The sequence below is a fragment of the Prionailurus bengalensis genome, chromosome C1 (assembly GCF_016509475.1).
Source record: "Prionailurus bengalensis isolate Pbe53 chromosome C1, Fcat_Pben_1.1_paternal_pri, whole genome shotgun sequence".
Lineage (NCBI taxonomy): Eukaryota > Metazoa > Chordata > Mammalia > Carnivora > Felidae > Prionailurus > Prionailurus bengalensis.
Window position 1 is genome coordinate 8,097,839 of NC_057345.1, and position 14,702 is coordinate 8,112,540.

The 14,702-nt window shown below is 49.8% G+C and overlaps 2 protein-coding genes across 4 annotated transcripts in view; one reads left to right on the plus strand and one right to left on the minus strand.

Moving 5' to 3' along the window:
* MTOR (mechanistic target of rapamycin kinase) overlaps positions 1-14,702 on the minus strand; it is a 135,218-nt gene that overhangs the window by 60,984 nt on the left and 59,532 nt on the right. For all 3 annotated transcript variants that reach the window (XM_043573739.1, XM_043573742.1, XM_043573740.1), the window contains 2 exons: positions 14,344-14,506; positions 14,092-14,237 (listed from right to left, as the gene is read on the minus strand). In XM_043573739.1, coding sequence (XP_043429674.1) covers positions 14,092-14,237; positions 14,344-14,506 — 309 coding nt within the window. The remainder of the gene's footprint in view (positions 1-14,091; positions 14,238-14,343; positions 14,507-14,702) is intronic.
* Positions 666-6,812, plus strand: ANGPTL7 (angiopoietin like 7). Its single transcript, XM_043573743.1, has 5 exons — positions 666-1,317; positions 3,720-3,820; positions 4,398-4,592; positions 5,254-5,452; positions 5,667-6,812. The coding sequence occupies exons 1-5, from the start codon at positions 948-950 to the stop codon at positions 5,834-5,836; spliced, it is 1,035 nt and encodes a 344-aa protein (XP_043429678.1). The 5' UTR covers positions 666-947; the 3' UTR covers positions 5,837-6,812.

The following is a 14,702-nucleotide window of genomic DNA, read 5'->3' on the forward strand; positions in this document are numbered from 1 at the left end:
CCACGTGCGAGGAGCCAATACGGGCCCACTTGTGGAAGAAGGAAGTACGTAAGAAGAAAGATGACTGAGCAAATCCTGTGGATACAAACCACAAAGCCTTTTTTTGCTTCCTAAGATGCTTACTCTATTTCTAGAGCTCTTCTAAGTTGGAGATTTTCCACCGTGACAGTGTTAGATCTAGGCGGAACGAGGGTTTTGTAAAACATCATTCTCTGAGTGATGATCAGAGAAAGGAATAACCAGCCTTGTTAACAGCACACTCAGCAGGATGCCAAAATATACCAGAACTTCATATAAACAGCATGGATTACATTAACAGGCCTCCCTGGGTGAGCGGGAGTCGTATTCCCAATTCTCTTTGCCTACCTTACGCTCACCCCACGGTTATGTAACCTTTAGAACGGAATTTGGAAATTCTTCCGACCCTGCCCTGCTCGCTGATAGAGCTGAGCCAGTGGCTGGCAGGGGCATAATCTACCAGGCGAAATTGGAAACACACAAATTCATAGTCCTCTTGTCCCAGCCCAGAGACTGTGCAGGCAAGGAAAGAAAGACTCGCCGCTGTGTCCCTCCTCCCCTCTGGCCTAAGTTTACGCTGACTTCACCCAACAGGCACCTGACCCTCCCAGATGAGCTGGGAGGGGCTAAGGCACCATGCACGGCCACAGTGGGGGTGGAGGTGCAGGCAGCAAACAATATTTAAGATGCTGAGTTTGTAGAGCGTTCAGGCTTGGGAAGAAAGATACAGGGAGCCCAGTTAGGCTGCACTTTTAAACCCAAGCTTTGAGAAAGGCTAAGAAAGAGCAAGGGAGGACAGAAAGCAACAGGGTGGTGAGCCCATCCGGAGTGAGGGTGCACAGCTGTAATTTGCTGCAGCTCTGCAGACCTCAGCCGGGCATATCCAGATCCCCCAAAGGAAGATCCTTCCCCACCCAGGCCCGCGAAAGATGCTGAAAAAGACTCTCTCAGCTATGACCTGGCTCTGCATTTTCATCACGGCCTTTGTCAGCCACCCAGCGTGGCCACAGAAGCCCCCGAAGCGCAAGACACCCGCGCAGCTCAAGGCGGCCGCCTGCTGTGAGGAGGCGAAGGAGCTCAGGGCCCAGATTGCCAATCTGAGCAGTCTGCTGAGCGAACTGAGCGAGAAGCAGGAGAGGGACTGGGTCAGCGTGGTCATGCAGGTGATGGAGCTGGAGAGCAGCACCAAGCGCATGGAGTCACGGCTCACAGACGCGGAGAGCAAGTACTCGGAAATGAACAACCAGATTGACATTATGCAGCTACAGGCAGCACAGACTGTCACCCAGACCTCGGCAGGTAAGGAGAACGTGTCCTCACACTACTTGCCACCTTCTCGTTCAAATACCGGAGCGTCTCTGTGTGGCATGGTTTCTAGATGGCTTGGCCATCAGAATGATGACTGGGGGTTCTTTGGGGGTGTATTTTCCTGGGTACGTGCCACCAGCTCTAATGTTCTGTAAATTTCTGTCAATTTCCCCAATGTCTGCACAGTCTCTTTACTCACACCATGATTCAGCATAAGGAAGGTACGAATCCCCATCCCGGAGCGCACAGGGACGACGTGGTTTGCCCAGAGTCACATCGCAAGCCTTAGAAACAGGGTTTAAGTCTCCCTGATGGGTTCGCTTCCTCACCCAGAGCCGACAGGCTGTACCCACAGTCCTAAGGAAGCAGGATTGAGCACCAAAACTGTAACATCTATCGTTGTAGGAACCAAGTTTTGCCAAAAACAGTTCTCCTGTGTCCCTAAGATTTAGTGGAATGGGCATTAATGGGTTTTTGTGTCCTGTCTCTGCAAACCTGACTCTGCCCCCTGGCTCAGAATTAGGTATAGATGCTGCCTAGAGCCAGAAGAAGAATTCCTTTGGGTCAGGAAGGAGAGGCTCGAGGTTCCTCACTTCTGAGATTTCTATTTTCCCCCAGGATCTCAAATAAAATTCTCCCATTACAGCAAATAAGAAAATGCAATGCTGAAATCTGGATTTTTGGAAGCCCCCCACGTAAGCTACATCCAATGCTTTCTTTCCTAAAATAACTTCTGGTTTCTAGTTAGGTTGGCTCAGACCGGCTAAGGTGAATTTATTGCTCAGAGAGAAGAAACTGGGGTTTCTGAAATCATCAGGAAATCGTTACTTGTCAGGCGAATATCCTACAGATATGTCATTTATTACTGATATAAAAACTTTCGGTCACATCATAGACCAAGTCAAGAAATAGAAGAGAGTGAGTCACTGATGACTCTCAGTTCAAACAGAGAAAAAGCTTTAACGTGAAATAAGCTTAAATGGCCCGTTACCCAATAAACTACCATGTGAAAATCACTTCCTAAGCATGTACTTCCTGCCCCTCAGTGTGGGACTAGAAAGGTATCCTCAGGACATTTTCCAGACAAGCGCGTCCCGATTTGGCCTGGCGCGGCAGAGCAGGCCAGGCGGGACTCTGTGCCGCCTCCTACTCCTCCAACTGGAGTTTTCTCCCCTCCCAGCAGGGAGCTTCTTGGGGGGTCAAAGGCAGCTCTCCTGCTGGGCCTCCTACTCTTCTTGCCCAGGACATCCTTCCTCCGTTTTCTTCTCGATTGCCAGCTGCTGGGTCACCTTTAGACTCTCTAAGCAGGTAGCTCATCGGAGAAAGCAGTAAGTTGATGCTCTCCTCAGTAACAGAAAATGAAGGATGCTGATGGCGAAGGCACACATCTCCCCCTCCCTCAATGTGCTCTGCCTGGGACAGTTCCTGGTGGCAGCGAGCGTCTCTCGAAGGGCTCTTCTCGAAGGCCCAGCGCAGGGGCCTCCAAGAAAAGAACCCCAGAGACAGAGGACAGGAAGCGTCTCCTGGACAGCAAGAGTTCCCGCTCTTTGAATCCCATCAGGAAAGGCGGTTTCTTTGATATTTGAGACCTGGAGACAAAATCTGGCACAAAGCTGTAGCCCCAAGATGGCCAAGGAAGCGTTTAAATCAACCCCAGGGTGAACACCAGCCTGTTCGATGCTCTGGTTTGCTTGTTTTAATAATGCTGCCAGGGGAGGCCTCCATGGGTTCCTCAGGGTGTTTGCACTTCCGTTTGAGGAATGAGCAGTGTTAGACGAAGCAGCGGGGGGCGGGGGGGGGTGGTTCGGGGAAGAAGATGTTAAATTGATCTCCCTTAATTAGGGTCCTTGTAGGCAATCTAGATAAAAATAGCCATTCTCAAAGGTAGAAATAGCCATTCCCTCTGAAAAACCACCCCCACCCCCAAATAAACCAAGAAAACAACAAAACCAGACCCTATGAGATGCTCATAACGTACATGGTAAGAGAGGCTAGCGGTCCCAGAAGTGGAGTTTATTAAACAGGCGCATCTATTACGTGGCCCTCGCACACTGTAATGTTCCCAGAGATCGTGGCCTAGAAGAACAGAACATAGCAGGATGATCTATTTCAGAGTTAACCTGAAACCACCTGTTTGATGGTCCCATTGATGCTGCTATCCAGGTGAGGGCTTCCCCACCACCAATGAAGCCAAAAGACACCTCCTTTTGGTCTCCCAATGGCCACACCCCTCCAAAACCCAGACCCTGCCTAGTAATGAACACTCGTGTGAATTGCGTGGTAGAAATGAGATCTCAGTTTTTAAACTTTCAATGGAGACGGAGCACGAATGCCCACCTGCCGTGGAGCCCCTGGGTTTGGATGCTCACTCCTGCGGTTTGCTCCTATTACAGACGCCATCTATGACTGCTCGTCCCTCTACCAGAAGAACTACCGCATCTCTGGGGTGTACAAGCTTCCTCCCGATGACTTTCTGGGCAGCCCTGAGCTGGAGGTGAGGTCACCAGAGCCCACGGCCCAGGTTCTACCATCGGTCCTCTGCCCCCTCACAGGGCTGGGGGCAACAGGACTAATCATGGTCTAGAGAATGGGAAACTCAAGACAGAGAATCAGACACACCGAGCACCAGAGAGCTATCCACACACACACTTAGTTTGTGGGGGGGAAACCCCTCCCCCGGCATCTCTTTTGCGCCTTCAAATCATTACTGACCAAACACCAAATCTTCCGACACAGATAATTCTATAACCTCCACCCGACTTGTTGACATCTCTTGCCACGACCCAGAGCAGTTATTCTTGGGGGAAGGAGATAAGAGAGAACACGTCGAGAGCACACGTGGATTTTCTTCTCTTCCAACTATACGTGCGCTTGCCCCCCTCCTCAATTTTGACAATTCTTCCTTAGCAAGCCACCACCCCGCTCCTGCTCACTGACACTGGGGTAGAGTCGTAGTGAGCCCGCACACATCCACTGGCCCTGCGGCAATGGGAGGGAGGCGACGAGGCCCGCCCTCGGGCTCCTCTGCCTGCCTCTGTGGGTCCCTGACCAGAGCATCCTCTCTGCCACAGGTGTTCTGTGACATGGAGACGTCAGGCGGCGGCTGGACCACCATCCAGAGACGAAAGAGTGGCCTCGTCTCCTTCTTCCGCGACTGGAAGCAGTACAAGCAGGGCTTTGGCAGCATCCGTGGGGACTTCTGGCTGGGCAATGAACACATCCACCGGCTCTCCAGACGGCCAACCCGGCTGCGTGTGGAGATGGAGGTGAGCACAAGGCCCCTAGGACTGGAGCAGGTGCCACACACAACTCTGCACGACTCTGGGGGCGCCCTTTCCACTCTTACTGACTACAGGCTTGTGTGCTTACTACGGCGGTTTTCCTGCAGGCTGTAGTGCAGTTGAGAAGAGAGTTTTTCCTATTTGCTCCCAAAAGCGAGGCTGCAGACACACAAGAGGCTGGACTCGGGCCAGAGCGGGGAGATCCAACAGTCAGCTGTGCTGACACACTACAGTCCCCACTCGGGCCTGGGGCTTGAGCTCCTCTATGTGCAAACCTTATCGACACCGACTGGTGACGGTCGTGAAGGGAATGGAGGCCCCGCTACCTTCTCCAGTGACTCTGAGTGGGACACAGAGAGACATACACCCACACCTCACAGACAGAGAGGGACAGGAAGGATGCAGAAAGAGGGGCTAATCCAGGCCAGATGGCGACTCAGGAGCGAGCCTTGCTCTGGGACCCTTGTTTTGTGACTCCCAAGCCTAGTGTGGTAGCCAGAGGCAAACAAGTGATAAAGCCTCGCTGGGCCCCCGTGCAAACGGACAGACAGACGTGTGGCTGCGAGCCGAGAGAGGGAAGGCCGGTGGCGTGGTGGGAAACACAGCCCCCGTGCTGCTTCTCTAAGGTCCACCTGCTCCCCAACAGGACTGGGAGGGCAACCTGCGCCACGCCGAGTACAGCCGCTTTGCTCTGGGCAACGAACTGAACAGCTACCGCCTCTTCCTGGGGAACTACAGCGGCAACGTGGGGAACGACGCCCTCCTCTACCACAACAACACGGCCTTCAGCACCAAGGACAAGGACAACGACAACTGCCTGGACAAGTGTGCACAGCTCCGCAAAGGTGAGGTGCGGGGGCTCGGGGGCTGGTCCCAGCAGGGAAGGACTAATTTAAAGCCGGATTTAGAGCCGCATGGCCCGGCGTTCTGGCTTTGGCACTTCTGACTGCGGAGCTACGGTTCAAACGGCAGCTCCGCCAAGCCTCCTGTCCCGTGTGTCCGCCGTTTGCGGGGCGGGGACGAACAAGGCTCACGGCCCCGATCTCTCTCTTGGCCCAGGCGGCTACTGGTACAACTGCTGCACAGACTCCAACCTCAACGGGGTCTACTACCGCCTCGGGGAGCACAACAAGCACCTGGACGGCATCACGTGGTACGGCTGGCACGGCTCGAGCTACTCCCTCAGGCGTGTGGAGATGAAAATCCGCCCGGAAGACTTCCAGCCCTGAGTGCAGGCCTGCCGGGGGGCACGGCCAGGGAAATGGGGACAATCGGAGGCTGGGTGAGGGCAGGGAAGGGGAGGAAGGGAGTGGAGAAAGGGTAGGGACGGAAAATGGCCTAGAATCTCCAACGAGAGTCTGTCTCTAGGGAGCACAATAAAACTGAGAGGACAAGGACGTTACATAAATGGGATGAATTATTTAAACACGATGGGCCATCACACAACTTCCCAGGGGGCTGGCCCGAGTGGGCTCTCTGTGCCTGTGATCCCTGACATATTCACTCAAAGCCGCTCCTTTCCACTTGATTTTTCTGTGAAAGAAAAGTAATTGTGACATCACTGTATCTATTTAGTTGAAGGTCTAGGTTAATGTGAGGGGAGAAAATAGACCCCTTTACTAAAAAGAATCATGTGATTTTGATCTTCAAGGAGAGGCCTTGGGTGATGGAGGAAGGCATAAAAGAGAGGAGTGGTGGGGGAAAGGAGTTTCGAGTTTTAAATCCAATCCAATGAAATTACCTTCGGTCTACACATTTTTTCTTTAAAGACAAAAATTATTCTGCTGGCAGTGGATTGACCCAGGAGGGATCTCCAGGGTTCCGGGCCTGGCGGCAGGCCTCTGCCTCCTCCCTGCTCAACGTCAATCAGGGTGCAGTGTGCTGAAAGGCAGAAGTGGGTCTAGTGGCGGCTGGGGAGTTCCAGTAGGAGGTGGGGAAAGTCCCTCGTGGATGCTTGCACAAAACTGCCTTAAGATATTCAGTCAATACAGATATATTGGTTTTTATTTTTTACTTTGTGAGAAAAGGGCTCAAAGAGCTTCCTCTTTTGCCTATAAAAGTGGCTGCAAAATGAAGGTAGATGACACTATGGTTAATGATTCATGCTGTTTATAAGCATTTTGCTTTGTAAAAATACAACACTGTAGGATGTTGTAAACATTTGAAGTTTCCTTTTCCTTCCACAATAAATTCTTTTAAAACGTGTTGGTTTTTAAATTACCACCATTACCATTCAGAGCAAGGGAAAAAGCTTAAGGGAAAAACCAGAGGGTGAGCAGTGAGAAAGAGACTGATTTTGTTACCGTCTTTAGGGAAGCCAAAAAGTGAAAAGGCAGGGGCCGACAAGGGCAGCAGCCGCGGGGAGAGGTCAGATCTCGCCACCTAATCACCACGGAGCCCAATGCCACCGCCTGGCTTCAAAATACTTTGCAAACCAACACTCCTACTTTCTTTCTCCTTGAGCAAACTAACACAGAGAGGGGGCATGTCTTCAGCCGTAACAGATGCTAAATTCATTTTGAGTGGTAGGAAGTCATTTTTCCTTGCCAAAAAGAACCATTCCCTTGAGCCAGTCAGTGTAAGGTGAGCCATTACTCCTACTCAGTGTTCCCTATTGTACCTATAGTTCTTGGGCTGCTGGGAGCCTATTTAATCTTAGAAACAAGAACGTGGGGATTTTCCAAGGAACAGAGTGAGCAGAGAAGAGGTGCGCTGCAGCAGGGCATTCCACAGGACAGGCATTCAAACAAACTCCCCGAGGCAGGCGGGGAGTCTGAGGTGCCAGCAGCCGGCGCAATACTGCCTGGAAAGTGAGGATAAAAAGATCAGGGGGTTAAGAGAAGAGCAGAAAAAGCGTAAACGCCTCTGGCAGAAGTAGCTAATAATTCTCTCTCTCATCTCCTCTAACCCCACAACTAAAAAAACATCTGAAGCTCTAGGCACCAAAGGCTAAAATCAATAAGTGGGCTCACCTACAACTAAAAAGCTTCTGCACAGCAAAGAAGCAATACGTTGAAAAGACAACCTGCAGTATGGGAGAAATGATTTGCCATCTATAGCCCCTCGTGAGGAGTTAATAACAAAATATATAAAGGAATCATACGACTTAATAGCAAAAAAGTAAATATTCCCAATTAAAAAAAGGGCAAAGGTCCTGAATAGACATTTTCCCAAAGAAGACATTCGCGGAATGGCCAATAGGCACGTGAAAAGGTTTTCAACATCACTCATCATCAGGTATCTTCTCATACCAGGTCCGATGGCTGTTATCAAAAAGGCAAGAGACAGCAAGTGTTGATGAGGATGTGGAAAATAGGAAACCCTTGTACATCGCTGGTGGGAATGCAGATGGGGAGATTTTTAAAAATAAAATTACCATATGATCCTGAAATTCCACTTCTGGGTACGTATGCAAAGGAAAGGAAATTAGTATCTTGAAAAGATGTCCGTATTCCCATGTCCACTGCAGCATTATTCACAATGGCCAAGACATGGAAACAGCCTAGGTGTCTGGTGACAGATGAGTGGGTAAAGACACACACACACACACACACACACACACACACACACAGAGGAATATCATTCAGCCATATAAAAGAAGGAAACTCTGCCATTTATGATGACATGGATGAATCTGGAGGGCATTATGCTAAGTGAAATAAGATAGGAAAAGAAAAATACCATATGGTAACCCCTACATGTAGAATCTAAAAAAACAAAACAAAATGAAACAAAAACCATAACCACCACCTGATTCCACAGAAAGAGAACAGAACCATGGTTGCCAGGGGGTGCAGAGAGCCGGGGAAATGGGGAGACAGGTTGAAGGGCACAAACTTTCCACTGTAAGATGAGTAGATTCCAAGGATCTCATGCACGGCATGGGGACTATAGTCAGTGCTGCACATTTTAAAGTTGCTGAGAGTGGGTTTTAAGTGTCCTTATCACACACACACACACACACACACACACACACACACACGAGTTAATGATGTGAGGTGATGGATGTGTTAATGATCTTGAGCTTGATAAGCATTCCATAATGTATATCAAGTTATCATGTTGTACATTTTATTTTATTATTATTATTTTTAAGTGTTTATTTATTTGGGGGGAGAGAGAGAGAGACAGAGAGAGAGAATCCCAAGCAGGCTCCATGCTGTCAGCACAGAGCTGGATGAGGGACTCAATCCCATGAACCGTGAGATCATGACCTGAGCCAAAACCAAGAGTCGGATGCTTAACCTACTGAACCACCCAGGCACCTGCCTTCATGTTGTACATTTTTAATATATACAATTATATTAATTATTCCTTAATAAAGTTGGGGTGCAAAGCATCTACACCGTCCTAATCCAAACCTATAGTTGCTAAAACTTACTCCTATTTTTACATGTACACAATTGCGTAAACAGAAGTATAAATTTTTCGTGACAATGTTAATGTTGGAGGACGCCCCCAGCCACTTAACCTACGGTGCGGATTCTGACCAGAACCACCACTTTCCAAGCACGTCTCCGGGTGCAGCCAGAGGACAGACACCAAGGATTCAGAGAGGAGCCAACACAGTCTCTGGCCCTAAAGAGGACAGAATCACCAGGAACCAAAGGAGAACTCAGTGTCACCCCGGAAAGTAAAGCACATTCTGTTTCATCCTCCACGAGGTACGCTGCTGCACAGCCACCATGGAAGTGCCGGCCCCTGTTTTTGGTCTTAATTCTGCTAATCTCAGTCAGAAAATTCTTAAAAAATGGGATTACTTGCTAGGGGTTGGGCAGGGATGAAAGCATCCAGCTTGGATCAGACACTTCCTTCTACTTTGGGTGAGAAGCAGGTCCTGTGGACTGAATGTGTGTGTCCCCCCCAAATCCTACGTCGAAGTCAATTCCCAATGTGTTCGGAAGCAGGGCCTTTGGGAGGGGATTAGGTCACGAGGGTGGGGTGGCTCACGGATGCAATTAGGGCCCTTATGAAAGAGACCCCAGAGAGCTTGAGCTCTGCTTTCAGCCACGTGAGGACACAGTGAGAAGGTGGCAACGTGGCAACCTGGAAGAGGGTGCCACCAGTACCCAACCGTGCTGCTCCCTGATTGTGGGCTGCCCAGCCTCCAGAGCCGTGAGAAGTCAAAGCTGATTAAGCCCCCTGGTCCATGGCATTTTGTTACAGCGGCCCGAATGGACTGAAACAGGAAACTGGTACCAAGATGCGGGGTGCTGCTGTACCAAACACCTAGAAACGACGAAGTGGCTCTGGAACAGGGTGATGGGCAGAGGCTGGGAGAGTTTTGGGCTGCGTGCTAGAGAAAGCCCAGACTACCGTGAATGGACTCTCAAAGGCAAATTCTGGTGAAAGCTCAGAAAGAAAAAAAAGAGAACCACAGAGAACGCTTCTGTCTTCTTAGAGAACATGCATAGTTGTGAACAGAACGGTGACGGAAATATGATGGTAAAGGCCATTCTGACGAGTTCTCCGACGGAAAGGAAGACGGGTTATGGGGGAATAGAGAAAAGGCAATCCTTGTTATAAAGTGGCAAAAATTTTGCCCGAAATGTGCTCAACGCCGTAGTGTTTGGTGGAAGGCAGAACTTGTGAATGATGACCCTGGGTATTAGCTGAGGAGATTTCTAGGCAAACTGAGGAGGAGTGGCTTGGTTCTTCCTGACTGCTTAGAGTAAAAGGAGAGAGGAGAGAAGCAACAGCGAAAAAGGAGCCGGGACTTAAAGATTTGGGAAATTCTCAGCCTATCTCTACTGTGAGAAGTGAGTGCGTGCATTTGGGGAGAGCACGAAGGGTACGGCCACGTGAGGCTTTGCTCAGGGGACTGGGTGTCAGGAACCATGGACCTAATCAGCTACTCCGGCAGGAAAACTACCACATTGAACAGACGGGCAAAGAGACAGGAGGGAATGAAGGAAGGCTGTTGAACTTCCTGGATTTTACAGGACGGGACTATGGAGCTACTTGGCTGTGAACAAGAAGAGAATGATCCTGAAGTTGATTCAGAGATCAGCAGGGCTGCCTGCTTGTTTTCAAACAGGAGGACCATTGCCTTGCTTTTAACAGGCCCGTGAACTCTGCCCAAAGCTGTGGGGGTAGAGCCACCACCGGGCCATCTAGCCGGTGGAGCTGTGGGGCCAGGACCTCTGCCCAGCAGGTCCAGAAGGCAGACCGTTACCCAGAGGGCTTGGAGAGCAGAGGATCCAGCCAAAAGCGATTACTCTGGAGATCTCATGAAGTTTGCCTTGCGTGGGACCTGTCACCCTTTCCTTCTTCCCCGTGTCTCTTGGAATGGGGATGGCTCTCCTGTTACTGCCCCATCAGTGTATTCTGGAAGCATGTAACTTGTTTGTTTTCACAGGTTCGCAGCCAGAGACAAATTTTGTCTCAGGATGAACTGTACCTAGATTCTCAAGTCTATCCCCGATTTAGATGATATTTAGATGAGACTTTAGAGCTGATCCTGGAATGGGTTGACTTTGGGGCTGTTGTGACGGAATGGATGGATTTTGCATTTAAGAAGGACATGCGTTTTGGGGGCCAGGAGAGAAATGCTGTGGACTGAATGTTTATGTCTCCCCAAATTCCTGTGTTGAAGGCTAACTCCCAGTGTGATGGGATTGGGAAGTAGGGTCTTTGGGAGGTGATCAGGCCATGACGGTAGAGCCCTCACAAACGGGATTAGGGCCCTCATAAAAAAAACAGCCTGGGGGCTCAGTCGGTTGAGCATCCAACTCTTGGTGTTGGCTCAGGTCATGATCTCATGGTTTGTGAGTTCAAGCCCTGTGCTGGGCTGTGTGCTTTCAGCACAGAGCCTGTTGGGGATTCTTGCTCTCCCTCTCTCTCTGCCTCTCCCCTGCTCACTCGTTCTCTCTTCCTCTCAAAATAAAAATAGACATTAAAAAAAAAAAAAAAAAAGCCCAAAGAGCTTGTTCTCTGCTTTTTGCCACTTGAGCACACAGAGAGAAGTCGTCCGTGGGGCAACCTGGAAGAGGGTGCTCTCCAGAACTCAACTGTGCTGGCATCCTGACCTTGGACTTCCCAGCTTCCAGAACTGTGAAAAGTGTTTCTTGTTTAAGCCCCCCGTCTATGGCAATTTGTTACAGGGGCCCTAATGGTCTGAGTCAGCAGGCACTAGACCTTAACCTAATGCTACAGGCTAACCAAGTAAAAGCCGGTGTGTGTGTATGTTTACAAATAATTCAATACCATTTAATCTTCTGTTCCCTTATGAAGCAATTATACTTACTGATATATACAAGCTTTGAGGAGATGGGAGTAGTTTATAATGTCTCACTGTGAGCCTGGTTTGAGGATTACATGTGAGATTTAATTTGTCCTGGAGTAAATAGTAGAAACGTCAAGAAGTAGGAAGTCAGACCAGTAGCAAGAGAACCGTACTGTTAGCACAGCACAGCTTTTAAATACAAAAACAAAAACTAAGGAACAGCTGTGCAAAGACATTTTTGTGAACAGGTAACCTGATTGTTTCAAAGAGAATTTAAGGCAGTCGACTCAAAGATATATACCAGAATAACCTTTAAGAAAGGGCACAAACAGTGAAGGGAAAGAGCAGGAAAGACAAAATAAAGCTGGGAGGAGAGAGGGCAGCAGACAAAAGAGGTCGAGGGTCTGTAGTCTGTTAGAGGTCAAGTTAGAGTCTATTAGAGGTGGGCCAGGACCCGAGCTGTGAGCTCCCCGGCAGCCACGGCGAGGAAGGGAGTTCAATCTATCACTGAGGAGCCGTGTCTCCAACACGGGACCCAAGCAGTAACTCAGGGACACGCAACCACCAGCGGTGGGACCCCTGGGAGGGGTTTCCACGAGGCTCAGCTAGAGGACTGGGGTGGTGCTGGGCGCACATTCTCTAACAGCACCTTTGCCTAAGCCTGTTTCTTAAAACTTTCTGTGGGGACAACGATGGCAGAACATTTCATTGCCATGGTGCGTAGGAAGTGCAGTTTTCAGTGGGAAAAGCGGCCAGTGGAAACAGAAAAGTGACGTTATGGGACGATGGGAGGCGGCGCTGTGAACTCGTGAACTCGGCTCAGTCAGGCCGGGACAAAACCGGAGCTCAGAGCACTGGCTTCATCTGGGAGCACAGGTTTCTATTTGTCTGTGTTCTTAAAGTCAAGATCAGTCTGCAGGGATTTCTGAGGACTCATTTTCAGTTATACTGGCATAAGAAGTTAATGACTTTCTTGGACACTTTTCCAGGCCTCTGACTATACCTTCCTGTTACAAATCCGTATACACACTAATGCTTCTGTGATTGTTTCAAATACGGAGAAAGACCTGGGGTGGCACCAGGGAGGTTTCAGAGAGCTGTCAAACAGAGAAAGCTCAGCAAGGAAATTGACACGCAAAACTGGTTCTTTGACACTGAGGTTATTATATTCAGTTGCCAGATTTTCTATCAGTTCTCAAGGAAGACAATATTACCAAAGCCAGAGGGGGTGGGGGGGGGGGGAGAAGAAATGCAGGTTTTCACATCTGCTGGACCTAATCTGAAATGGAAGCCGACCCCAGAGGATGGCATGTTTATATCTGTTGGTGTGTGATATCGTAGAAATCAATGGTCTCTCCAAGTTCACTTCACTTGGACAAAAACATGACTCTCTTGCCTTTTGGTCACTTTTTAAGGTGTTTAAAGGAATACTCAGCATTGACTCAAAAGCAGGCCTGGCAGGGAAGCTGGCTATTTGATTATTATCTCAAATGAAGGAAGCATCACACACAGCAGACTGTTTCAGCCACAAAGGAGGTACTTATTAGCTGGGTGATTTTCCCCTAAACTATCTGTAGTGAAATAATCAACCGTGTTAGCATTTACATGAAGATAATTAGATCCCAGAGTTAATATTCTCTGATAATCATTAGGGGAAGCGAACAGTTCTCTGGGAGCTGGAGCTAACATTTGAGGCTGCTTCTAATTTCGTAACAGCAGAAAATTTATTAAACAACCTATTTTTGTCCATGCCCAGAAGACTAAAAACCGTCTTACGAGAGGAGAACGCATGACCAAACCAAGGGAAAAGATCACTGAGTCTCAGACTTCGCTCTGCCTCTTAGATTCACAGAACCCCAGAGGAGGAAGACTCGGGCAGCAAAACCCCAGTGGCCCTTGGGGCAGTGGAGCCAGTATTTTACTCCCACCAGAGAGGGCGATGGAACCCCAGTGTCAAATCTATCGCTCCTAGGCTGCTACTGCCCCGGAATCGCTTCTGGACTGATTTCCCTGGGACAAGCAGGCCCAGGTTGGAAAACGGGAGCCCATGTGCTGAGGGTTAACAGAAGTGACAATTACGGCTCTGACAGCGGGGAGAGCCGTCTGCAACCACATCGCATTTAAACGTGCTGGCCGGACCGGGCGGCCGATTTCACGGAGCAGAAGTCTCCAGGTGACGGCGGTGATTTGGTACCAGGCGGCGGAGGGAGAGAGGTCGATTCAGATGAAGGCGGCGATTAAAAAGGGTTTTGAGCCTACCTGATGAGAGACTCTAGGATGGCAGGGGTCGGACCTTTCTGGAACTCCAGCTCTTTGTAGTGTAGTGCTTTGGCATATGCTCGGCACTTGGCGGCCCTCTCGCCCAGCAGGACGATGCCGTTGTCGTCTCTCAGTGGCAGGGGGCCCTAGGGCAGAACAGAACCCACAGCGTAGGAGCGCGGCGGCCGGGCCACTTCTCCCTCCCACCTGGCTCCTGTCGGGCTCCATCTGGACAACGGCGGAGCATCTCACCTTGTCACTGTGTTCCATGAATTCAGCCAAGTTTAAGAGAGTTTGTGTGACTTCGGCGATGTCCTGCGAGGTGAGGGCCAGCTCGATGCTCCTGATGAGTTCATCCTGCTGGTCTTCGTTCAGTTCAGACCAGCAGGACACAAACGCGGCATTGAAAAGATCCCTGAAGGCGGAGAGAACGGAAAAAGATGTTGGCAATGCCTCTCGTGCCTCTGCCCGGTGCCATCAAGTCACACCCGTCAATCTACTCCCGGCGTCACTGACTTTGCTCGGACACACAGACAGGTGCTGTCCATCAGAACTTGCTGGAAATGCTCTGTATCTGTCCGATACGGTAGCCACTGGCCACTGAGTACCTG